Here is a 26,826-nt window from a genome sequence, read left to right as displayed (position 1 = left end):
AAATTACGAGGGAGAAATTTGAAACATAAAAGATTAAAAAAAATAAACGACAGTGAGAGATTTTAAGGGAAGATAAAGAAAAACATTTAGGAGAGTGATGGGACGGGTGCGTGACATAGAGATAAGAGAGTTTTAAGGAGTTGTATCTTTTCAAATATTGAGAGAGAAATCTCAAAAATGTATGTAAAAAAAAATTCATGTAGATATTCGTAACTACCAGCAAAGAAAATAAGGAGAATATTTATATACTTCCCTTACAGCACATAAGATATATGCTTCTCCTACCATCCAGCCGTTCAATTTTGATCAAGAGAGCCACTCAATGTTTGATTTTAGATCGAACATCTCAAAGTATTTTATTTTTAGTTTTTTTTATATAAATTGTATGAATATGAAATTTGGTACATGCCATATTCTCATTGGGTGCACCTATAAAAAATATTAAAAATAATTTTTAGGTAAAATATAATAATAGAAATACCCTTTAAAATTTTTAGAGGTATTTTGATCATTTTATTTTATTGAAAATATATTTTTTTATATTTTTTCGCTAGTGCAAATTTAATAGAGGATTGTATATACAAAATTTAGTATTAAAATAGTTTGTAGAAAAAAAAATTAAAAATAAAATAGTGTAGAGACGTGACATTATGATTGAGGCAGTCTTAGCCCTCCAATCATAATGGACAGTTAAATAAAAAGAAATATACAATTTTTATATGGTAAGGGAAGTAAAAAGCTTGCCAGAAAATATATTACACGTGTCATCAAAATAAGGGAGGGCCTCTTCACACTTAAAATACCGAAGAAGAAAAAAAAATGTAGCAGAATTTCCAATAAATATCTTAATTTTATTAATAAAATGGGCAGTAGAAAAAATTAACATTGTACTTTTCTATTACATTCGTACCTACTCGAAGGCAAAAGAAAAAAAAAAAACAAAAGAAAACTCGATCTTGTATAAAAGCTTCTTAAAGCTGCTCTCTGTACCGTTAATGCATCTCTTAGACCACAAGTCAAACTCTGGGTGACGAGACTGATATAGTAACTTCAGAATGATAGAACTGCAAGCAAGAAAGAGTTGAATCAATAATATTAAGATAATGATAAAACCTGAAAGAAAGAGTTGTTTTCTTTACTGACCAATTCCATGGATCTCTTTTATGCATCTCTTCTCTATGCTGTCTGTTTTTCTATAATCCGAGCCACACGTTAGGACAATTAAAAAACATTAAAAAAAAAAGCAAGTTAATAAAATATAATTAAAAATCAATAATGATAAAAAAAATTGCAAAAAACACACACTATCTACAGACTGATTTTATTGATCGAGGAATTCTCGCATGCCTATTGAGCCATATGCTTCGATTGCTGAAAAAACAAGTGCAATTCACGCAAGTCCTTTAACTTTATATTTTAATTTTAATATACTTTTATATTTAACATTTTAATATCTTTTTTACTACAACAAAACAACTAATCCTATTCAAAATTGCCGATCCTTTAAAAAGAAAAAGTTTATATAGAGCTGAGGCTCTAAACAATCAAATTGGAGCCCACATAAAAAATTTCACTAAAAGAGGTTATTTTGATATCTAAATATTTTCAAATTGATCATCTTGACATCAAAATGTATGGACATGAGAAAAAAAATAGATGTCAAGTTTTGGAAATAGTATATCTTGTAACGTATTTTTGGACCGTCAATTTTCAAGTTTTCATGATTTGTTCGATCTACACTATTTTTAAAGGTTTGAATTTTATAATTAAAGATGAAGATATATTTTAAGGCTATCACAAAAAATTGCAGTATTAAGACCACATTTCTCGATACTATTTGAGGGTGCACTTTACTTTGATTGTTTAGAGCCTCGGCTCAATACAAACCATACCCTTTTTTAAATTAAGGATTGTATACATTGAGACCATTTACCTTTGATATAAGGTGGACATAATTCCTTACCATTTGATATGAAATTTGATAGCTTGGATATGTCACGAAATTCAAAAAAATTTATTTTGAAGTTTGAGCTTGGTCAATAGAATAATTGTAGCCACCTAATTTCACATCCAATGGTAAAGATTAATGTGAGCACCTTGTATCAAAGGTAAATGATTTCATTCTATACTTTCTCTTAAAATTATAGATCTTCAAAATCCAAAGATCTAAAATTAATGTTTTTCCCACTTTTTTGGATCTTAAAAATAGAAAATTAAGGATTAAACTAATTTCATATTTTTGGATTTTGAATATCAAAATTTTAAAAAAATTAATTCCAAACGTGTTCAATTTTGGATTTTGAAAGTTTACACTTGAGGGACTTTTATAAACATCGACCTTCGAAATACTATGGGTAACATTTTCGAAAGTGATGAACAAATTAGAAACTTAGACAAAAAAAGAAAAAGAAATTTGAAATAACGGTACTTTAGAGGGATGTACACGTTAATTATACTAAGAAAGCATCCATTACATAATGTTAAGTCGACGTTTCCGGTCTTTAGCTTTTCCCAAACGGCTAGTTTTCAACGGCTACATCCCATGTCCTTGAGATAAGGAGCCCTAATTTTAACCATTAGGGAACTGAAACGTACTAAAGGGAACCCTAAGCTTACAGAAAACCTTCTATGATCTCTCTCTCTCTCTCTCTCTCTCTCTCTCACACACACAATCACCAGTCGCTCTGTGAAAAGGAGCCTCAATCTCTCTCGCTTTCTTTATCAATCACCAAGTGCTCAAGTGTTCTGTGAATTTGTTGCTATTCTCTGTTATTTTCGCGTAGATATTTTTTGTGCTTTTTTCTGTTTTGCAGCTATTTTCGATTTTTTCTTTGCTCTTTTTCTTTAATTCATGGATGCAGGTTCTCTCTCTTCGTCTGCTTCAATGAAGCAAGAGAGGCGTTACCCTCTTCATGAGCAAATGGTTCCAAGAAGACCTTCTTCAAGGCAACAATACGTAAGAAATTTTTGCTTGGTAGCCTGTTCATTATGAAACTCTCCAGGAATTAGGAAGTTAGGATTTCAGTTGTTAAAGGGTTTGATCTTGATTTTTTGCCAGTTTCATTATTTATTGCGAGATATTTTATAGTATAGCTATTATCCATGATTGATTTCTCCATTTTCTTTGCTCTCTGATAAATCACAAACTAATCTACACTTCTTTATGATTTCTGTAGTTATTTGTAAATTTAGGTATCTGATTTTAATGGAGTTCAGAATTCTCTTCATATTTCTTGTTCTCTTCATTTATTTCTTTTTCTTTGATAACAACATTTGGTACTTTAGTCTTTTCCCATGTTGTTCATTTTTATCCACTAGAGTCTTCCCTTAGCAACTCACATGAGATGATGGAGACTCTATTCCTGTATTTGAGGATTTTGCCACTTGATTGTTTTATTTGCTATGTTAGGCTATTAGCTGTAAAGGGCCCCTTCGTGTTGAGTCAAGATTTATTTTCCCTTGGCATAGAGGTCCCTACCTTGAGTCAAGATTTCTTGTTTCTGTTTGTGGCTTCTTTTCTTCAGTTTCTGAGTAATATTTCGTAATATCAATCTATTTCCTGAGGCCAATTCCATGTTTTCTTGTTCTTTTTTATTCAAGATTTATTTGCTATTGACATAGGTCCCTTCCTTGTCTTGTATATGGACCTTTTCTTGTTTCTGTTTGTGACTTCTTGTCTACAGTTTCTGAGTAATATTTTCTAATTTCAATCTATTTCCAGAGGCCAATTCCATGTTTTCTTGTTCTTGAAGAGACGTGTCACCCACGAAAACCTCCTTCAAGGCAAAAACAGATGTGCTTTTGAAGCCACTTTTTTTATTTGCGACTTCGATCCTTTTTGTAGATTTTTTATTTATGGAATGCTATGTGATCTAGAGGAATTAGGAAGTTAGGTTTTCAGTTATTAAAGGATATCGTCATGATTAAAGCGTTTCAGTTAGAGTTTCATTATTTTGTGGGTAATATTTATTGTATATTGAAGCTATTTTCCACAATTGATTTCTCCATTTGTTTTGATCTTTGATAAATCACAAACTAACTTTCCTTCATTTTTTTATTCTATTTCTGTAGTTATTTAAGATCTCTGATTTTAATGGAATTCATCAGCTTTCTCTTCACATTCCTTGTCTTACGTTTACTATTTATTGATTTTTGACTATTTCCATGGTCGATTCCAAGTTGCTCTTCATTGAACCATACTTCCATATAGTGTTAGTTTTCTCATAAATTTGTGTTCTCATGAATTAGAACTTGATTTCCCCTTTTCCATTAATATTGAACTTGGGCCGAAGAAAATTCCCCTTATTTCTTTAGTTTCTGAGTAATATTTTGTGAATGAAGGCCAATTCCATATTGTCTTGTTCTTTGATCCATATCTTACTTAATTTCATTTTCTATAAAACAGAGTGATAGATTCATCCCAGATAGAAGAGCAATGGACCTTGACGTTGCTCGGTATATGCTCATGGATTCAAAGAAAGAGAATACCACCCCTGGTTCACCATCAAAAGAGGCTTATAGGAAGCGTCTCGCCGAGATTGTATTCCAAAATAGAACAAGAATCCTTGCTTTTAAGAGCAAGCCCCCAACCCTTGAGAGAGCTTATGAGGAAGTTCTCTCAGATAAGCATCAAGTGCGTTCAGCCAAGACTCGAAGACATATTCCTCAGGTTTGACTCTCTCTCTCTCTCTCTCTCTCTCTCTCTCTCTCTCTCTCTCTCTCTCTCTCTCTCTCTCTCTCTCTCTCTCTCTCTCTCTCTCTCTCTCTCTCTCTCTCTCTCTCTCGCTCACACACGCACACAATGTTTTTTCTTGTTATACCTTTGCAGTCCGCTGAGAGGACCCTTGATGCCCCAGAGTTGTTGGATGATTACTATTTGAATCTGTTGGATTGGAGTTGTGGCAATGTGTTGGCCATTGCCCTTGGGAACACAGTTTATCTATGGGATGGTTCAAATGGATCTACTTCTGAGCTAACAACCATTGATGAAGAAAATGGCCCTGTTACCTCTATCAATTGGGCACCTGATGGGAAGCATATAGCTGTTGGATTGAACAATTCTGATGTCCATCTCTGGGATGCAACTTCGACTAAACAGGTTCATGTTTATGCCAAAATATCTGTGCAAGCATGCATTGGTTCTTTCTGTGTGTGTGGGTGTGCGTGTGGGTGTGTTTTTGGGTTTCTGCATCTATTTTCATTATTGTTTTACCTATCGAGCAACCCACAGGATGGTCTACATGAAGAAACCATCTCAAACATCAAACTGAACTGTTAACTAACAAACCTCTCATGTGGGTTTCTACAGCTACGAACTCTAAGAGGTGGTCACCGTGGGCGAATTCCCTCTCTTGCATGGAATTCTCATATTCTCACTACTGGTGGCCATGACGGCCTCATTATCAACAACGATGTGAGAATTCGATCACACATTGTGGAAACTTACAGAGGCCACCAACAAGAAGTTTGTGGCCTCAAATGGTCTAATTCAGGCAAACAACTAGCAAGTGGAGGAAATGACAATATCCTCCATATTTGGGATCAAAGCTTATCTAATTCCAGCAACTCACCGCTGCATAGATTAGAGGACCATTTGGCGGCAGTTAAGGCATTGGCTTGGTGCCCATTTCAGAGCAATTTATTGGCTTCAGGTGGAGGTGGGGGTGATAGGTGTATCAAATTTTGGAATACACATACTGGAGCTTGCATAAATTCAGTGGATACAGGGTCTCAAGTGTGTTCATTGCTTTGGAGTAAGAATGAGAGAGAGTTGTTGAGCTCTCATGGGTTTACTCAGAACCAATTGACACTCTGGAAGTATCCATCTATGGTGAAGTTGGCTGAGCTTAATGGGCATACTTCTAGAGTTCTATTCATGGCCCAGGTATGAAATTTTTCATCTTGTGCATTTTCAATTTCTGGCTTTAAGAATTAGTTGCTTTTCGTTTGTTTTTGTTTTTTATTTTCCTTGAGAAAAGTTGTATGTTAAGTTTGTTGTTTCTATGCAGAGCCCAGATGGGTGTACAGTGGCCTCAGCTGGAGCTGATGAGACATTGAGATTTTGGCAAGTTTTTGGAGCTCCTGAACTCCTCAACAGCAAGCCTGAAGCTAAGACCTCATTTGGCCCATTCAGCAATATCAACCAAATCAGATGAGAGGGAGTAAAAGAGGGAGAAGGAGAACTATTATGATCAATTTCTATGCATGTCAGACTGATTGGACAGAGAAAGAGGTATACAAATTTGCACATCTCCTTTTTGTAATTTTGTCCCTGTTTAATTGTATTGTTATGTGTACTGGTTTTAACGCCAAATGTTGTTTGGGGCATAGTTTTTATTTATTTCTCAATTATTCTTTTATGGCACAGTAGGCATGCGAGAATTCCTGGATCAAAAAAATCAGTCAGTAGATAAGTGTGTGTTTGTTGCAATTTTTTTTATCATTATTGATTTTTATTTATATTTTAATGACTTGCTTTTTTCAATTTTTTTAATTGTCCTTTTGTGAGGTCTTTCAAGGCTCAGAAAAACAGCCAGCAGGGAGAAGACATGCATGAAAGAGATCCATGGAATCGGTCAGTAGAGAAAACAACTCTTTCTTTCAGTTTTTATCATTATCTTAATATTATTGATTCAATTCTCTCTTTCAGTTTTATCATTATTTTAATATTATTGATTGTTTGTTACATTTATTAACTTGTTCTCTTGTTTTTCCTGTCTTCTGTGAGCTCTTTTCAAAGCTTGGATCCACGATCAGTCAAGTCTGTATGAATGTATGAAAGAAGAGATGGATATACAATACGTTTCTCTATATATCACTCTGAAATCCACGATCAGTCAAGTCAGTATGAATGTATGAAAGAAGAGATGGATATACAATATGTTTCTATATTATCACTCTGAAATTCTCTTATCAGTCCCGTCCCAGAGTTTGACTTGTGCTGTGAGGTCTTTTCGAAGCTTGGATCCCAGGATCAGTCAAGTGTGTATGAATATATGAAAGAGATGGGTACAATATGTTTCTGAAGTTCTATATCAGTCTCAGCACCCGTAGTTTGACTTGTGCTCTGAGAGATGTATCAATAATGTGGAGAGGAAAATCGGAGAGAGGGGAAGAGATGTATTGTATAGATCGAGTTTTCTTCTGTTTTTTTCCTTTTGTCTTAAGTAGGTGAGGTCTTTTCAAAGCTTGGATCCACGATCAGTCAAGTCTGTATGAATGTATGAAAGAAGAGATGGATATACAATATGTTTCTATATTATCACTCTGAAATTCTCTATCAGTCCCGTCCCAAAGTTTGACTTGTGCTGTGAGGTCTTTTCGAAGCTTGGATCCCACAATCAGTCAAGTGTGTATGAATATATATGAAAGAGATGGGTACAATATGTTTCTGAAGTTCTATATCAGTCTCGGCACCCATAGTTTGACTTGTCGTCTGAGAGATGTATAAATAATGTAGAGAGGAAAATCGTAGAGAGGGGAAGAGATGTATTGTACCGATCGAGTTTTCTTCTGTTTTTTCCTTTTGCCTGGAGTAGGTGAAATTGGGTGATCCGATATGTCAATCATTGGACTGCCTTACTTAGGATTCACAAAAGTTAGGAACGGGAGAAAAAACCATGCAGTTCACCACTTTTGTAATGGTTTTCCCAAATGCGACAGCAGATACACTTTTGTAATAGTCTCCCTGGATGCACTAAACATCTATTTTGTAGATGAATGCTAACAAATGGTGTCCCCAACAAAAAACTCAAAATTGTCTATATATACTACTTTTTAAATATTTATATAAGGTATCAACCTTATAATAATGCACAAGTAAGGTGCACCCAAAATCGTAAAACCCTCAAAGTGATCTTCTCACCCTCGAGATTCATTTATGTGAAAGGTTTGATTGTCTGAACACTTTTTTCCTACATTTTTAAGAGTCTCTCTCTAATGGGATTCTTTCTACTTCAAGAGTCTCTCTAATTAGAGGGAATCTTGTCATATGTGTGAAAGTTTTGATTGTCTGAACCTGTTTCTGTAGTAAGTCTATCTCTAATGGGATTCTTTCTACTTCAAGAGTCTCTCTAATTAGAGGGAATCTTGTCATATGTGTGAAAGTTTTGATTGTCTGAACCTGTTTCTCTATTCCTACATTTTCAAGAGTCTCTCTAATAGGATTCTCTCTAATTCAAGAGTCTCTCTGATTAGAGAGAATCTTGTCCTAATTAATTAGAAAGAATCTTGTCCTTAATTAGAGTAGAAGGTATGGCTACCCTCGGAGTTAATTTGAGTGTTTTTAAGAGACCCATGACAAACTGGTCAAAATTAAATTTTGCAGCCCTTTTTGTTTTCTCTTCATACTTTTTCCAAAATGCCTGTACTTTCAACGTCGGAAGTGAAGCAATTTATGAAGGAAAATTGTTTCATGTTGCTTTCTCTTCATACTTTTTCCAAAATGCCTGTACTTTCAACGTCGGAAGTGAAGCAATTTTTGAAGGAAAATTGTTTCATGTGAGCTAGACAAGCATTTCTACAATATGGCCGTCCAGATGGATGCAAATAGGTGGTCCATCTAAAAACAAGTGTAACTAGCGGTCCAAATGTTTTTTTTAAAATGTCAGAAAAACATCTAATTGATCTTCTCGATGTGAAGAAAAAGATATTTCAAGTATAAAAATAATACGTCTTGCGAACATATTATCTAAACTATCCATTTTCAAGATTTCCATGCATTCATAGATCTGCTTGATTTGAACTATTTTTAATTTAAAATTTTATAGTTACAGATAAAAATTAATTCTTACACCATCCTAAAAATTATCTCATGACAAATTTTGAAGGTGCACCTTAATTTGATTTGATTGTGAAAGTTGGAACCTCATGCAAATGACTTAACTTCTTATAGTGCAAAGAAGAAAAGATTCCATAACCAAGATTGATGGTTATAAACCTTGGTATTTCCTCGTCCCGGGCATGACTGAGAAAGAACAATGCATCTCGGTATTGAGGGTAGAAGTAGAACCCCGCCAGAGAGAGAGATCAATATTACAATAGTAAATGGCAAAAAGATAATAATCAGAGCGGCCATCAACTCTATAGTATGTCATATATCAACAAACCATATCTCATCTTTGAAGGTAGTTGATGAATTCCCAACCAATCATGTCATTTTTTTCTCAGCACAGAAGAAAATTCACATTTCTATTTTGTGGGTGAAATAAGTTTAACAGTCCATCACAAATGCTGTACAAATCAAATCCCGTCCACCGATCTATCTTCTTCCATTTTCAAACAAAAGAGCGCAGCTCTTAAGGCTCAATGATGTCCCTCAAACATGGCTGATAAAGAATAAGAAATGATTGCAAGAAATGAGATATTTGCAGAGCCCAAACACACAGTCAGAGAGAGAGAGAGAGAGACCGTGCTGTATGGTAGATGGAGAAAACTTAAGAGAGCTTTTGGAAAGAGTGGGGATAGAAAAAAACTTAAAAGAGAGATTCCATACTTTAGGCGATTTATAAAGGTGAAGCCAATTGAGAATTTAAGTTTCCAATATTTTAAACATTTATAATCTCTAAATAAAGAAATACATAAAGTTATAGAATTCATATCATTGTCCTCATATTTCATTTACTTTGAATTTTAAATTTTTGTAACTAAGAAATCCAAATTAGAAACCAAGCTGTTAGCATGGTATGTGTGCATGTGCGTGTGCGTGTGCGTGTTTGTGTTTGTGTTCGTGTTCGTGTTCGTGTTCGCGTTCGCGTTCGCGTTCGCGTTCGTGTGCACATGTGCGTATGTGTGTGTGTGGGTCTCTCTCAGCAAACTATACAAAACTTTCATATGAAATACATATTCATATCCTTTTTTTCACAAAGAAATTAGATATCTTAAAATAAGGACAAGAAACTCAAATTCAAGAATTTCCCAGATTCAACAATAGAATTTTACTACAGGAAAAGATTAAAAAAAACCAATCCAGTTGGACAACCTTGAAAGGAGAGGGAGAAGCAACACCTCATTTGTATATAGGAAAAACAAAAAAAAAATTTGTAGAATCCTGGTTGTTGAGAAATTCATGTATAACAAGAAGAGAGATTGAAAATTTGACAGAAATGAGTAAATGAAAGAAAACCAAGGGGCCTCGTTGCCTGCTATCAATACACGAATGGTCATCCCAGAATTTTTGTAGCAGTAGTTCAAAATGAATAATAGGCACACCTCAAGAAAGGCCAGCTGACGAACAGCAAGAAAAAGTCAGGGAAACTGCTGCCTTCTGTTGTAGGTGTCCTCAGGTACAAACACAGGCTGAGTTGTCTGTGTCATGGCGATGGATTGATTGTTTTGGTTACCCCATGATTCATGAGTCTTCGATGAAGACAAGGAGACATAATAAATGATGCCCAGAGCAACACTAGATAGTGAGAGTATAGCCCCGCCGGAGAAAACCCCAGATTTCACCACAAAACAGTAGCCACCAAAATATGTACTTTCATCACCATGTTGATCGTTCAGAGCAGCGCCAGCAAGGAAGAGAAGAAAGGCTATCACAAAAGTGATCCTAAATTGGTATCGGAGGGAGAAAGAGTTAGACCATATTGAGTTGTCAACGAAAAATAATTGCAAGAGAGATAAACAGTTCAATCATTTTGACCCATCAACAAGAAAGTATATATAGCAAGAAGTACTAAATCCAGATTAAAAAAAAGAAAGCACCGAATTATAGCAAGACATCGAAAAAAGGAGTGATCACACACAAAAAGTACTAAATTATAGCAAGACATTGAAAAAAGGGAGTGATCACACACATACAGAGAGAGAGAGAGAGAGAGAGAGAGAGAGACGCACAGTGAATTGACAGTGGAGTGAGTAAGAGATACAGTTTATTCATCTTAAGGAGGCAGTCATGCTTTAAGCATGGCAAGCAACAGAAAGGCTATGAAAAAAAAGTCTTAAGTGTAAGAGACGAAACTCACTATGACACTGAGTTTCAGCAAGAGAAGTATTTTATCATAGATAAAAAATCAAAGAAGGGGTATAAGAGAGAGTAGCAGAACGCAATTACAGAGTTGTCTGGTTTTATTTTTCTCCTTTCCTTCTTCTGAAAGTGTTAACATTTGTATTAAAGGAGAAGAGAGTACGAGTGTACAAAGTTACACTGAGTTGTCGACAAGAGCAGGCATTTATGGTCAAGTATGGCAATCAATAAAAGGAAGCAATGGCAGAAACTACACGAAATTGTCATTGAAACTTATTTCCAAAATGTTATTAATCTATAAGATCAACATTTCCTTGTCAATTTTACCTGCAACTAGTAAACAGCATCTACCTCTTTCCATGTTCGATTGACATGGCCCATTTCGGGCTCGTGTCCTCCATGTCAAGTTTTAAGAATGACACACTGAAACTCCGACATACAAGTCAACTTGCTAAATATAGGGTGTACTACTCTAGAGAGCAAATTTTAAAATTAAATCCAAATTATCTACAGTTCTTTAAATATTGAAAGGTAGACCTGCCCTAAACATAGGGAAAAATAAAGACTTCCCTAGATAAAGTAGTACGCAATGGAAAAGAAAAGCTTCCAAAATACCTTACCTTGATAAAAAGTCCAAGAACAAAATACCTAGAAGTAGAAGACGAAATGATGGATAAGTTATTTAAGCTACTTAAGAAAGACAAGTAAGAGCATTACTGCCATGGGCACGGACTCCTTCCCCCCTACACTAACGGACCCACCACTCACACTTACACACACAAACAAACAAACAAAAAAAGTCAAATATATAGTTACTCGAATTGCCTATGAGGGTAGCGATTCCATTTCGGAATCTCAATTCGGCATTTCCCCGAGCGAAAGTCGATTCTAAAAAAAAGGAATCACGTTTCCATTTTTTACAGAATGCGATTCCACGTAGTTTAGGAATCTCGATTCCTGGTTTGCCGGAATCAAGATTCCATATCAAAGACTTTGTGATTCTTAGCTACACAAGAACGCGATTCTGCTTGTGAAAAACGTTGATGCCAAATTTTTTGGAATTGCAAATCCATGTTGTTTGGAATCAAGTTTCTATATCGCAGACATCGTGATTCTTTGCCACACAACAATGCGATTCTACTTATGTTAAACGTTGATTCAAAGAATTAAGGAATTGTGAATCCATGTTGTCAGGAAGCAATGAGAGCATAGGGAGAGCAGAAACCCTTCGATGTGTGCTCAATCATAAGTGAGCGCGACATGTATGAGAGCATGAGAGAATTTAAAGTTGTTGCACACGGCAATAAAATCAAAATTTAAAATATAAGTAATATGTTAAAGTTTTATTTTCTTATTTACTAATTTCCATCCTTCATTCCATGTTACTTTTTAAGAACTCTTACCAAGAATAAATAATACTAAAAAAATATATTACTTCAAATTTAATAATGTTTGGTAAATGGTGTGGGTACTAAACTACTAATGTAATAATGTTTAATATATGCTCGGCACCATCATTTCTTCAAGTTGAATACGTGGATAAAAATGGTTTTCTTTAAGTAAAATAAGAAGATAATAAGGATATGAGCAAAGTGCCCTGTGTGGTATTTTAGGTTAAATTAATCATTAAATATCAGAGAAAATGACTACAAATTGAATAACTCAATTTTTCAAAAGTCAAAAGACTCAAAACTACATTTAACAAAGAAGAATTACTATGTCATGTACTTATTTTATAATTCAAGGAAAGGAGATAAAGGGAGCTTGTCCTTGTTCTCACTCCTTGTATGTCGTAGACTAGCTCCAGACCTTGTAGGAATAATAGGGTTATCGGTAAACCGAGTTCATTGTATAAGATTGTCCACAAATATATCATAAAGGTTGATATTAATACTTGGAGTCTTGGATTGAGTATATACATATCAAAATTCGATCTTGTAGTAATAGTAAATTTATATATTTTCTGAATACTTCTCTTATGTACCGGAGGGTATTGGTTCGCAATTCTAGTAAGGGGAGAATCTCGATTCCAATATGGGGAGAATCACGATTCTAGAATGGTGAGAATATTAATTCTAAGTTGATAGGGACAACGATTCTAGAATTTTAGGAATAACGATTCCATATTTTTAGGAATCACGATTCTATCAATCACCGAAATAAGTGAGGTCATGTGTGACTCCATATACGTATGAAACGCGATTCCAAGATGAAGGGACATCGATTCTTACAAATAGGACACACGATTCTTAATTTTTGAATCACGATTCTGAATTAGTGAGAATCATTTTCTCAAATCCGAATCGTACGGACAACGATTCCTAGATTCCGAAACTTCTGATACATGCGATTCTGCGATTCCAATTCCATAAACGATTCAGAATCATAGATGTTTCCAACAACTATAGTCAAATATTCCTCAAAAAACAGAAAGACAAATAATTAAGGAATGAAGATAGGCTATAAGGTATCATGTGTAGAAAAAAGGATCAGTATGGTATGATCCACATGATGACGACAACTATGACATCAAAATCATAACATACAATCCATGAAGAAGTTTAACAGTGGAGAGTTGATTAATGAAATTGTAGGCACGACTGATCTCAAACTATCACTGCCTCACCTATTATTGATTGGATGGTGACAACCCTTATTATTGATAAAAAGAAAAGGAACTTCTCTATATCCAATATTTATGGATTGAAAAGTAGCACATCTCCATATTTGAATACATGATAATTTACTTTATGATATATCCTATAATTTTAATTCATATTTTATCGTTTTCAAGTGAAATTTTCAATTAAAGTAAAAAATTACATTAATAAGTTTCTAATAGTTTGCTAATATGAACAAGCCCTTCAATAATATCTTGCTAACCTGTTCCACCAATAACATCCCATATTTTACTAACCTAGGACATAAGAACCTCTCACTAACCTAAGACATAAGCACCCCTAAATCAATATTTTTCAACTTCATGCTTATAGTAACTAGAAAACTTTTAATTCTCTCGTAGATTGTTTATATCTTTCTCTTTTTCAACTTTTCTTACTTTTTTCGTATTTACATACCCGAACAGACATGTTGGGCCCTTTTGGGTTTTAAGGTCATTGTGTCAGACACCTTTTACAACTTTTTGTAGTTTGACATCTATAACACCGCCTATAACTTAAACCATTTGTATTCACACTAACCATTCAAACTCATGATCTCGGGCACGGGTCTCAGTCCCTGACCAAGCCTATTAACTCAGAGGAGTCCTAGTGGACACAACCAAGTCATGTGCAGAAGCCCAAAAAAGGCGATTTTTTTAAAAAAGAAGTCTAAAAATAAAAATAAAATCCATAAAAAGCAAATTAAACAAATAACAACATTAAAAGTCTAAAAAGGATGGAAAAAATCATATAAAAATTTGAATACGGAAAAAATTGATTTATAGGTAGAAACAATTCAAAAAAATCCAAAAAATGGGAAAATAGAAAAATAGAGCATATGATAAGAAAAACCCACAAATCATCATCAAAAACATCAAAATTATATGACCATATTTATATACTGATTTAGTAAAAAACTATATTTTATTTAATATATATTCCTAGTTTGTAACCAGGACTCATCTCGCTAAGGTGCTGAGGCTGTGTAACTTGGCCAAGTTTTAAAACTTAGGGTAAGCTCAACTTTAAAAGTTATAACGGTAATAACAGACTATCATCAACTAGAAAAGTATTAAGATCACCTGAAAATGCCAAATACCATACATTAATCAAGCGCGATGTTAGATTCTTTATTACACGGAATTTCAGCCCAAGAACACAAACCAAATGTCCAAATAGGGATAATCCCTAACTTTATGTAAAAATTCAAATTAATAACTTTATTGTTTTAACATGGAAATATGAAAACTATAACATCTATAAAATGATAAAAGACACGATTTGTCCATTCTAACAAACGTCCTCCCCCTTCTCCACCCCCCACCTCTTTCCTTATGCCCCACTCTCCACTAAACTCTGCGAAGAAAGGAAAGCAGAAGTGCAAAACCAATAGCATTCACAACAAACCCCATAAGCTCTAAACCTTGAGGCTTAACAGAATTTTTCAAAGGTCATTTGCGTATTTGAAAGACATTCTAAGGCTGGTCTCAGGGCATCCAAGTCAAGAGAAAGAAATTGTGCACTATGGTCTTCCCCTATAACAATGTGCTAACTAAAATAAGCTATATATGGAATTATGAGCACCACACAAGGCATGCTAAGGGGCTGTCTTAAGTGTTCTAGGTCTCAAGCATTTAAAGTTTATGCCCAAGCTACTAAACAAAGGTAATTCAACAATTGGACGTGATTAAACGAAAATGGTCGTTATAATGGGGCAATTATGAGGCCTGCACTAAATTCTAACTGTAGTGTTGTAATTCTTGTGTAAGCTAGACACAGCCCTTTGTATTAGTAGATGAAGATTAGTCCTGTGCATGCTATTTTACTGCCAAAAAAAAAAAAAAGGAAGTATATGAACTCCCAACTTTACATGTCACTGGTCACCCAGCCAGTTAAACCCAACCCATCCTGTCTTCAAATATTTTAAATTTTACGAGCTGGGTGACTCATAACTTGTAAAGTTGGGTGGCCATGAACTTGTGTTTTTTCAAATATCCCAAAAATAGAGTATCAAGTTGAATTGGGCATCCTGGTGCATGGTAGAAAGCCTTGATGAAGAAACAGAGATTGCATTTCAACGAAAATGTTAACTAGAATAGGTAAGTTATTCAAGAGCAGTTTTTAATTTTAGGATTATTTCGCTCACCAAATAAGTAAAACACCAAATAAAGCAAATAAGCTTAAAATGGAGGGACTTTATGATAAGCACATGACAATTACTTGAAAAGAGGAAGACATTATGGGTAAGTTATATGGGTTGGTCATGAATATTGATAAAAGGAAAAAAGTAAAATGTATTTAAATCAGTTATTTGGTTTTCATATACATAAACAACTTATCTATAATAAAGTAATATGTGCTAGAAGTTTGAAGGTAAATTAACTGTAAGTTGAAATACACACGGGCTCCTTGTATCTGTGAGGTTTGAGCATAGCATGCAATAATTTAGTTAGACAATGCTCCAAATAATATCCCAAATAAAACCCTCCCCACAATATCATAAGAGAACTCCATGCCGATAATATCCCGACAGCGATGTTGCTATGGCATGTAAGGCGTCAAGCTATGCAAACTAGCCAACAAAAAACAGACAGGGTGCAGTGGCATTTGTGAAATATTTGCATGTCTATGTGAGGACACCGATGCGGACTCAAATATTTATATTGTGTAAACTGCTTGACAGCATGGAATGAGACGGACACAACCATCGACGTTATTAAGCAAAAGGCATTTTAAGCATACATACTACTCAACAGGCCCGCCACACACACAAATACACATACATCATACTTGGTACATGCATGCTTGCACCTACATAATTGATATTTACATGTATTAACAAATGCACACCTCCTCTACATATAGCGAAGAAATGTAGAGGATCTCTCTTCCACCTACATCTTAATCTCTATTTTGGCTTCATCTCTCCTCTCTCTCTCTTTCCTCTCCCTAATTATTTGTCACCCTGATCCCCTCCCCCCCATCTTCTTTGTTCTTCACTCTGTTTGGCCCATTGTTCGCAAAATCACCCGATCTAACCGCCCGGCTAGATCAGATGGCCGGTTCCGGTTTTGGGTAGTTAGGATGATCAACAGGTATTTAAAAATAAAAAATAAAAAAAATGTATATAAATTCTCAAACATAAAGAATTTGATTTTTAATGCATTTTTAAATATTCTTTACATTATGGTAAAGATTCAAATTTGTTTTGGTCATTAATACTCACTTTTATATTTTCCAATCCTTTTTAGAAAATTTTAAAAATAGCTCTTGGAAATATAAAATGGGTTAAAATCCATTTTTTTCATTAATTTTCAACTTCATTTAAATGTATTTTGTTTTAATCATTCTTTATACGCTTTTCACATTTTAATAGATTTTTTGAATTTTTTTATTTTTTTCAACACTTTTTTGACCGCCTGGGGCTTGCCCGATTAGAGCGGAATCAACCGGTTTACCAGTTAGGCCGGTTAAACTGCTTCCAGGCCCATGTCCGGTTAACCGCTCTGGTTCGATTCTGCGAACACAGGTTTGGCCCCCCATGCCCCCCCCCCCCCCCCCCCCCCCCCCCCCCCCCCCCCCAAACAACACCCCCCTCCTCCTGCTCCGTTCTCTTACTCTCTCAAAAGCTCTAGCCCTTCCCGAGGTATCTCCCTCTCTTAGTTTAAGCCCTTCCTTTGCCCTCGCAACCCTCTCCTCTTCTTCCATTTGCTTGCCAACCCATTGCGCACACATTCCCCCCCCCCCTTGCCTTCTAGTTCCCTCTCATTCCCTTTTCTTCTACAGCGAACGACAAACAAAGGTCTTCTAGCAAGAACAAGCCAGAAGAGGCTCTTGGCATATCCCCTTCCTATTCGACCAAGGGAGCTCGTCCAATACAATCTCATAACTGGGCTTCTGCGATTTCTCAATTGTCAGAGACGCATATCTCGCTAAACAGGGTAACTCCAGCCACTGGGAGTCCAACAACAGACCCTTCTGCCCAATTATTCCTTTAATGGGCTCTCTCCTCCTCTCTGGACCCTCCTTACCCTCTTTCCTATTGGCCTTCCCCCTCTTTTCAGGCACTTTCCTCATCGGTAGCTTTTCCATTTTCATATAATTTCCTTTCTAGAAGTAGTTTTCTATAATTCTTCCCCCCCTGTAGTCTGAGCTACCAGTTTGTGGGATGCCTTACTTACCTCAACCTGATCTAATGTAATGTATCATTTTTTATTTAACAAAGTTAACCAGTTTTTAGAAAAAAACAAATGCACACACACCTATCTACAATTCTACATACATTAAAACAAGTGCTGTCTCTCCCTTCCTAGCCAAGAGCAAGCCCATGCATGGCACGTGCTGTTGAGCACACACACATACAACACGCGCACACATGCATATTACGCACAAAGGCCCTTTTATGTGTATGAATATGCACTAGTCCGCAGCCTGTGTGATGCATAAGAGTACCAATCAAAATTATAAACTATTTTTCAAATATCACATTTAAAATTAAAACAAATTATTAAAGAAATAAAACTTCATAAAAAAATATACAAGTGTCATATTCCTCATTTGGAAAATAAAAAATTAAAGGGAATCCTTATAATTTATCATAGGGAAAATATCTTCATACCCCCCATTTTTAAGTTTTAAATCTCAATAGACCCAAGGTTTCAAAACATATCTTGAGTCATAAAAATTCCAAGTTTTATATTTTTTAACCCCCTAAGCTAACTTTATCCCCTTTAAACCTATTTTTTTGCCCCAAACAAATATTAAAAGACAATCCTTTCTAAACACCATCTTTTCTCTCTTCACGTGATTTTCCCCTAAATCTCTCTCTACCTATTTTCCCACTCTCTCTCCCCTTGTGTCTCTCACTCTCTCTCTCCCCCGTTAGACAGACAAAGAGGGTGAATTTTAGAGAGAGAAATTTGAGGGGAATATATCACGTAAAGAGATGAAGGGTTTAGAATGAGCATGTCTTTTTTATACTTATACTTGTTAGGGCTAAAAAAATAGTTAAAAGTGGGTAAAGTTAGTCAGGGGTTAAGAGATATATTTTGAATCTTTGAGTCTATTGAGATATGAAAACCAAAAATAGGGAGTACGAGGGTATTTCCCCTTTATCATATATGGAGATAAGCTTTATTCATTAGAAATATGTTGTTTAAGGATAACTAATTTATTCAATTCCTATTTTTAAAATGGACAAGAAATTGTTAAACAACAAAATCTCATTATTAAAATTCACATGATCATGACTTGGAATAGTTGAAAAACGGTAAAACGTTAAATACTTGATAAATTAAGTGTATATTATAAATTTCCATTCTTATTTTACTTAAAGAATAAAGAAATCCAAAGAAAAATAAAATTCATCTTAATCCCTACATCCTTACATGCAACAAAACCTTATTATAAGGCAAGCTTCCCACTTTATAACAAGAATGATATGCAAGAAAACCTTATTCATTACTCTAATGTACAAGGGGAGCTTCCTACTTTGTAAGGAGAGACGGAATATTTAAAAGCTATTGTTCATCAAGTGTAATAAAAATCAACTTGGCAATAGAACTCGCCCCCTAGGAGAGTCCAAGACAACTTGCCGAAGCCCTCACCCAAGTCACCACAAAGTTCCTAAAAAGCCCAACAACTCGGGAAAATAGTAAAAAATTGGTAAAAATCATAAGAAAACAGGAAAACATAAAAAAGCATATCACAGATGGATTACGAATTTAAAGTAACAGTGAAATTTACCCAAGAACAATCAAGTGAAATTATTAATAATATCCCAGCTATTTTTGAAAATTTAAAAATACCTAAAATCTTCATATATTAAGCCCATACCCATTTCTGCCCTTCTTTAGTTCCATACCTAAAATGTCCCCACTATAGATCTGTTACGTCTATGGTGCTGGAACGTGATATGGATCTATTAAATCCATGGCGGTCCTTACCACTACGGATCTAATAGATCCACAATGATAGGTCCATAGCAGTGCAAATTAATTCCAAGAACCACCAAAATGTTGTAGGGGCTAAACCGCTATGGACCTAAGGTCGAGAGCAATGATGTTGCGGACTTCTTAGGTCTTAGTGGTAAGAACCGTTAGCACTGGTAAAGCACCACGGATCTAACAAATCCATAGCAGGAGCATTATAAGAAAACTTGTTTTGTTTGTTGGGGGGGCAGTGGGAAGGGCATGCTCGTAATATATGAAAAGTTTAGGTATTTTTTAAATTTAAAAAACTGATAGGGATATTAAAAATAATCCCCAAAAATCAATTATATGAATTTAAATTGAAAAAACATGAAATCCACCCAAAATTTTGATGCTGATCCCCCAATCTTCATGCTCAGTGCAAATCAATGTCTTCAATCATTGTTAAAGTTTCCTTAGACAGCCCCAATCGAAACCCCAAAACCAGATTTGGGTTTCGATTTCGATTCTTGCAGATCTATGTTCTTGAAATTTTTGGATGAATAATAAATCTGATTACAAAATCTCATAAATCTGATGTTTTCTCTTTTTTGGGTGAAAAATAAGCCTATTATTGGATGAAGAACCCAAGGAATAAATTTCAATGAAGATCAACCAACCGTTGCAAAGAAATCACAACTCTTCGAAAATGGAAAAAACCTAGGTCAATGTTTTGATTTCTCAAATCTGTCAAACTCAATGATTTTTGCTCAAATCTAATACATCTAGTGGATAGATCATACAAAAAGAGTCTATGGGAGAAATTTGGGCTCAAATGTGTATGGTTTTGGTCAAATAAGAAAAAATTATATATCTCCAAGTTGGGGGTTTTCCCAGAATTGGCAAGCCTCGGCAGCCTGCCGAGTCCAAGTGATCTGGGTGAGCTCCTCAACTTGTACTCAGAGATAAATCTAAAAATATGTATGGCCTTTATTGAAGTATGATGACACACCACTCTTATTTACTAAGAATTTAAGAAATTTAATATAGTATAGATACATGTATGCACATATGCACGTATGTGTGACTGCAGGTATATAGTATGCACATGGGCATCTGGACTGATTTTGCATTGCTTGATCTCTTTTGAATCTAGATATATACATGCTATAAATGTAACCTTAGCTGTATATTTATATAGAAAACACAAGTGTGTCTAAAGCACATATATATAAAATTATGAATTTGCAGATATATAAATGTACATACGTATAATTCTATCCGATTTATTTCTAAGTAAATCTCAGTTTGGTATGGGCAAAGATGTGCTTTAGCCACTTCTCAAAATACTTCAGACTTTTCAAGAAATAAGAAATATGACTACATATGAAAATATATGAGACACTAAAAAAAGAAGTGAAAACTCCAAAGAGAATAAGTTATTTTAGAAAATTCCAAACAAACTTACAAAATGTTAATTTAGAAAATATAGAGACAACCAAATACAACTGAATCACTTTTTTTTATCATATTTATGAATACGACATCGTAAAAGCAAGCTTTTACATTATTCACTGATTCATTGATAGTTTGTCCCAGGTTACTAATCCACTTGAATTCACAACAACCAAACCATTAAAAAAAAAACCACAACCATTCAAGAGCATAATCTAATAGCAAAATAAAACTTAAGTGGTACAGTTTATAATAGAAAATTTACAAAGTCCCAAGTGTGGCAGATTTTAAAACCGTCACATGTATAATAACCAAAAACAGAGTTATGGTGTTCAATTGTGCGTGCGTGTGTTTGCATGTCTACAGTCATATACATATGTTCATTCATGTGCACGTGCAGAAGAAGAAAAGTAGTGGTGGGTTTTTTTTTGTTTGGGGGGGCGGGGTTGCCATGGGGAGGGATTGTGTGAAGAGGAATCAATAAAAAATACAAAACTCAAAGAGAAGATATATGGTTTATAAGGATATCAAATCTGTTGCAATAGATGTTTATTTTTGACATTGCAATAGGATGGAAGCAGGATGTAGAAGCCAAGAACGTACAAGATCAATCAGCTGATAATTTCGGTAACAAGGGTGAGAATTTGAACAACAGAGTTGGAGAGTTGTTCATAAGTTGGTGCATCTACGTGAACTTCACACGTTTCAATGCCCTTTCTTTCTAGTTCATTATACAGTACCGTGTTATCTCATTCAATAAGAAACAAATACCACCAGATAATTTATCAAAAAAAAGGGAGGAAGTGGGGGGGGAGGGCGAACCACCAGGAGACAATGAACGAGATCAATGAATTCAACCAGTCGAGACTTGATCATGGAAAAAGACAGAGACTACCAAGAGACAATGAAGCAGATCAAGGCAATCATCCAGTTAGGATTTGAAGGAGCTTGTGGACGCCTTTGACAACAAATGCATCCAGCTGCCGTGTTGAGGATAACTTGGGCTAGCATAAGGGCCACTGCTGCAGTTAGTCCAAGGGCTAAAGCAGGGCTCCTGGGGTATATGCATGAAGTATCTGTCATCCGAACATCAGCAGCCTGCATAACAATTCCAAACGAGAGAGAGAAGGTTAGAAACTATCCATGGTAAAGAGTACATGAATTATCACTAAGAGAAAAGTGGTTCTTATTACTAGGAAATATTCCTAGTATTGCTGGGGAATGGACCAGTAAAATACATATAGAAATTCCAGGAACTTGTGAATTAATAAAGACATAGTTACTGGATTTTATTGCATATGCAAGTAGCTACATACTCTTATTACTCTATCAATTGATTTTAGATGGAAGTCTTATGCTCACCATTCTTTATAAATCACCTATAAGAGAGACTCAGTTTAGCATTAAGAAAAGTTCTAACTTTTTTAATAATTTTCATTTTTTTGCTGGGTTTTTTTTGCTTGTAGTTCATAGTCATGTACCAAACATTGTCAATGGGATTCTCAAATTATTTTTTTATTTATACAGTGTGTGCCTCCCAAGAACTCAATGTATAATTAGACAAGGATTCATGGTCAATATTAGAGTCATCTAGGATTCTGAATACAAAGTCACAGAAGCTATACTTAACCTTTTGTTAGTCTGGCACTGCAGCATTTGATATGGAGATCAAAATTATATACAATTGAATCAATTCTGGAAAACTAATTGGGAGATATCTATTTGCTGTGGAATGAATTCCATTTGGGTCTTAATTTAGGATTCCAGTTGTCAAGATGGTCCCACAATCTCTGTTTATGTAGCTCACAGTGTGATACAGAAAGCATCCACACTGGGGATCTCCACAAGCTTAAACTTTGGCGGGAACTCTATTGGGATGTCAGGACCCTCAGGAATTGGAAGTATTATTGGGAAGCGTGTGTTTGGCCATAGCTGATCATATGGCTATTGTGATGCTAACAGGGCAGAGGTGGTTGCTCTTTACACTGGTCTCGAGTTATCCTATCTAAGCATTTCAGATCCACCAATGGTTGAAGAAGATTATATGAACTTTATCCGATAGGCAAGTAAGGAAAGCCAGGTCCCCAGGAACTTGGCAGATGTTACTGAGGAGCTTAAGGGTTTGTGTCATGGAAGATAGGTCATCTTTCATCATGTAACGAGGAGGGGAAATGGCTTAGCTGATTCACTGGCCGTGGTCGGTAAGCAAAGGAAGATCTTTATGTTGGACATGTCTTCTCTTTCCTCCTCTCCTTTCTAAACTCCTGCTATGCCATGTATATCTCAGTTTGTCTACTCCTTCCGTAGCAACTTGACACAAACAGCTTCTCATTCGATACTTAACCTTTACAGGGGGGGGGGATGGGAATTCTAGGATTTGATGAGCCAGACTCCTATACCATGTGAATAATAATAATAACATGAAGTGGTAGGTAAATTGCAAACTAACTCATTATTGATAAGTTCCACCTCATTGATAAAAAAGGGTATATAAAGCATCTCATGGATAGCACCTATGCCATTCAAGCTAAATGTAAAGCTAGTATTAGCATGATCCAGTGGTTTGGACTCATTGAAGAATCAACAAGTATCAGGCAGAGTTCCACAAACGCTCCATCTTCCCTCTCGTGTAGTGTGCCGACAAGTGTCGACAATTAGACACATACCGCCACGCTCAGACAGGCACCTGGCACATTGTCTTTACATGTCTGAAAATTAATTGTCCAACACTGCTTGTTGGCACATATATAGGACATGTCTGATATTCAGACACGCAGTGTGGACTGTTTACTTTCTATGAATAAATCTCACATTCACAGGGTTTGAACTCATTATCATTCCAGGCAACATTAAAAGCGCTACCACTGAATCATCAATTTGAATATGTACACTATTTTTTGAGAATGAAAATTTTTATTAATTCAAAAGCCACCATGTGGCCCACACCCGTCCTATAAAGAAGGCACCAATCAAAGGAAAGCAAGTCATGAACCTGATCCATATGTCACATTGACATCAATTTGAATATGTATACTATTAAAACTACACCATACTTAATTAGAGATACAAAGTAACAACATATCACAACACGATACTCAAAAAAGAGAAAAAAAGTATACTTTAATACATGCACATACATATATTTAAGAATGTATTTAATATGTTATCAACTTATTATCACAAGCATATGTTTATCGATATATTTCATACGTATTTGTTATTAATTTATTATTATATTGATATGGTCCCACACAGGAAAAAATATCATCCCTTATAAAACATGCTTGTTTTACTTTCTAAAATTTAGATATGGTCTATAATCTAATTGTAAATCACCCATTATGGGATTTGAACTTGCACGCTTCAATTTAGAGCGCGTTTGTTTTCTGGAAGACACAATTTCAGAAACCATGTCTTCCAGAACTATAGCACTTCCCTCCCAAACCGGTTCGCATGTGTTAAACCAGCATTTTTATGATAGGGAGAAACACATCAAAGCTTCTTTTTTTTTTTTCCACCTCACAGCTAGCATTGTAAATCTGTGACACATAAGTCAGGATTTCAGTTGGGAATTTCCATACAAAAGGGAAGACCTCATTGAGAAACTAAGTGATAAGCTTCCACTTCACAAACTGTCACTAATTGATTTCCTAGCTCAGAGCTGGTTGGTACAGTTCTTTAAAGTTTTACCCCCATCCACAACAAGTTGAATTTCACATACAAGCAGGGCCAATTTTCTCTAGCTATTGGCCTTGCACCAAATGCTGAATATAATGGCCTGCGTATCTAAACCCGTCACATTGGTAATTCCATATCTGAGGAAAGATTACATATGTAATTATTATAGGACAAACCAGTTCACTGGATAGCCAACTTGTTGCAATAATCAGTTGCATAAATTAACGGAACTAAAACCATTTACTACATGAATACAAATAGTAAATATTAGATCGACAGATAAAATACACAAAATGTCCATAAATGTGCAAAAAGGAGAGGAAAATAATAATAATAAATGCCCCGCAAACCAGACAATGACAGTGCTAGAACCAATGATATAACTTCATTATAAATTAAGGTTGAAAAAAACCCATTTATAACTGAGTGCATGCTCTGAACGCAGCAAATGAAAAAAATCAAAAAGAAATTTTATAAGAAAACTACGGATAGAACAAATATAAGAACAAAAATAAAGAAATAAGAAGGAAGAAGAAAAACCCATTACAGGACATAGTTTAGTAATAAAAGTAGATAACTGAAAAAGAAACAGGAAAAAACACCTTGGCATGAAATGAAAGGCTATGAAAATAATCCACAAGGGCATTGACAACAAAAGAATATCTTTTGTTGATTATTGATAATAAAAAAAAAAAAAAAACTGTCAATACCACTCTTTTATAGAAACCACTAACAATTTCAAGAAGCCAGTTAGAACATGAAAAGCCAATCATTAATAGAAAGCAGAGAGAGAGAGAGAGAGATTTTAACAGAGAGAAATGGGAGAAAAGGCTTACCCTGACATGCTTAGCCTCTGCAGCAAAACCCAAAACAGTAGCCACAACCCCAAGAAAACCAGCAGGTATACACACCATCATAACGTTCTTCTCCATTTCTTCTCACCAAAAAACACAAAAATCTCTCTCTCTCTCTCTCTCTCTCTCTCTCTCTCTCTTTGTGAGTTGGTAACTCTCTCACTGCAACTTAACAACTCTCTCCACTTCTCTAAAATTGAAGGATTCCCTCTCTCTCTCTCTCTCTCTCTCTCTCTCTCTCTCTCTCTGTGTAAATTAGGAGGAATCTTGTCCAAGTTTAGTCAAGAAATTTCAGAGTCTAAAAATCTGCAAAAAGTGGTGCAAAGAACGGGGGTTGCTTCGCGTTCAATACGCCAATGGTGGTCGGGTCTATACGAAATAAAGGGCAGTAAACGCATCGAAGAATATGACCAAATAATTCCCTCTTTATTTGAGAAATGGCACAACACACCAAAAATTCTGAAAGAACCAATATACCCCTATAATTTGCAAGGATATATCATCATGCCCCATCACAACAGCCCAAAGGCCAAAGCTCTCTAAAATGGCCCGTGGTGCTGTCGGCGGGCCCTGAAGATCCAAAGCCGAGATCTGGGCCTTTTATAGAGCGCGGGTCATGATTCAATGCCTGCCACCTTAACCGGAGCCCTGACATTAGGTCGACAGTCCCTAATTATACAATGATTTTAGTTTAAAATTGTGCAAAGGAGCGGCATCGGCCCTGGTAGGCATTGAAGGCCCAGCCACCAATGGGCCGTGTCCAAGCCCCTTCATACAGCCGGCCAGGCTCGACCGGACATGCATCGAAGGCCTGTTAGCTTAGCAGGCTAGACCAAGTTCTACTCCCAACCTGCTCTTATGTCAATATTTGGAAAAAAAATTTATTATTTTAGATAGTTATTAAAAACTGTGACTAATTTGGGTCATATTTTATGTAATTTTCAAATTAATATCAAAACTAGAATCCCTTGTCAAAATTTATGGCAATCAAGGGCAAAGAGTATCACCTCTCCCTCCCTTCCTCTCTCTTTGATTAGGCAAACTTTCGATATTATATAATGAGTAATGATCTTATAAGACCCTCTTTCATTATGTATGTAAGACCTCAAAGGATCATCATTAAAGTTGATACGGATATCTAAAAAAGTTATCCCATAAATGTAAGACTTGATTTTTCTATAGATCCATACCAAACTTAATGGTTGATCCTTTAAGGTCCTACACACATGGATGAAGAAAGGTCCTATAGAATCATTTCTCTTATATAATATAATTATACAAAATATGGCCATTTTACCCAACTA

The 26,826-nt window shown here is 35.4% G+C and overlaps 2 protein-coding genes across 10 annotated transcripts; one reads left to right on the top strand and one right to left on the bottom strand.

The window, feature by feature from the left end:
* Positions 1-2,579: 2,579 nt before the first annotated feature.
* Positions 2,580-7,282, top strand: LOC18443919 (cell division cycle 20.1, cofactor of APC complex). Of its 8 annotated transcripts, none has more exons than XR_016051316.1 (7): positions 2,580-2,956; positions 4,406-4,669; positions 4,829-5,098; positions 5,309-5,884; positions 6,009-6,232; positions 6,519-6,574; positions 6,740-7,282. XR_016051316.1 is itself a non-coding variant. In XM_088860914.1 (5 exons), the coding sequence occupies exons 1-5, from the start codon at positions 2,852-2,854 to the stop codon at positions 6,153-6,155; spliced, it is 1,362 nt and encodes a 453-aa protein (XP_088717040.1). In that variant the 5' UTR covers positions 2,580-2,851; the 3' UTR covers positions 6,156-7,282. The 8 variants fall into 8 exon arrangements, 1 of the variants encoding a protein (XP_088717040.1); XR_016051315.1 differs by having other exon boundaries at positions 6,509-6,574; XR_016051314.1 differs by having other exon boundaries at positions 6,519-7,282.
* Positions 7,283-9,911: 2,629 nt separating this feature from the next.
* Positions 9,912-25,874, bottom strand: LOC18443920 (transmembrane protein, putative (DUF1218)). Of its 2 annotated transcripts, none has more exons than XR_016051317.1 (3): positions 25,505-25,874; positions 21,816-22,088; positions 9,912-10,549 (listed from the first exon to the last, which is right to left on the bottom strand). XR_016051317.1 is itself a non-coding variant. In XM_006854100.4 (3 exons), exons 1-3 carry the CDS (start codon positions 25,598-25,600, stop codon positions 10,246-10,248), a joined length of 603 nt encoding a protein of 200 aa, XP_006854162.1. In that variant the 5' UTR covers positions 25,601-25,874; the 3' UTR covers positions 9,912-10,245. The 2 variants fall into 2 exon arrangements, 1 of the variants encoding a protein (XP_006854162.1); XM_006854100.4 differs by having other exon boundaries at positions 21,886-22,088.
* Positions 25,875-26,826: the final 952 nt, after the last annotated feature.

The sequence above is a fragment of the Amborella trichopoda genome, chromosome 3, assembly GCF_054954075.1.
Source record: "Amborella trichopoda isolate Santa Cruz 75 chromosome 3, AtrichopodaSantaCruz75HAP2 v2.0, whole genome shotgun sequence".
NCBI lineage: Eukaryota > Viridiplantae > Streptophyta > Magnoliopsida > Amborellales > Amborellaceae > Amborella > Amborella trichopoda.
This window is presented reverse-complemented; position numbering and strand designations above follow the sequence as displayed.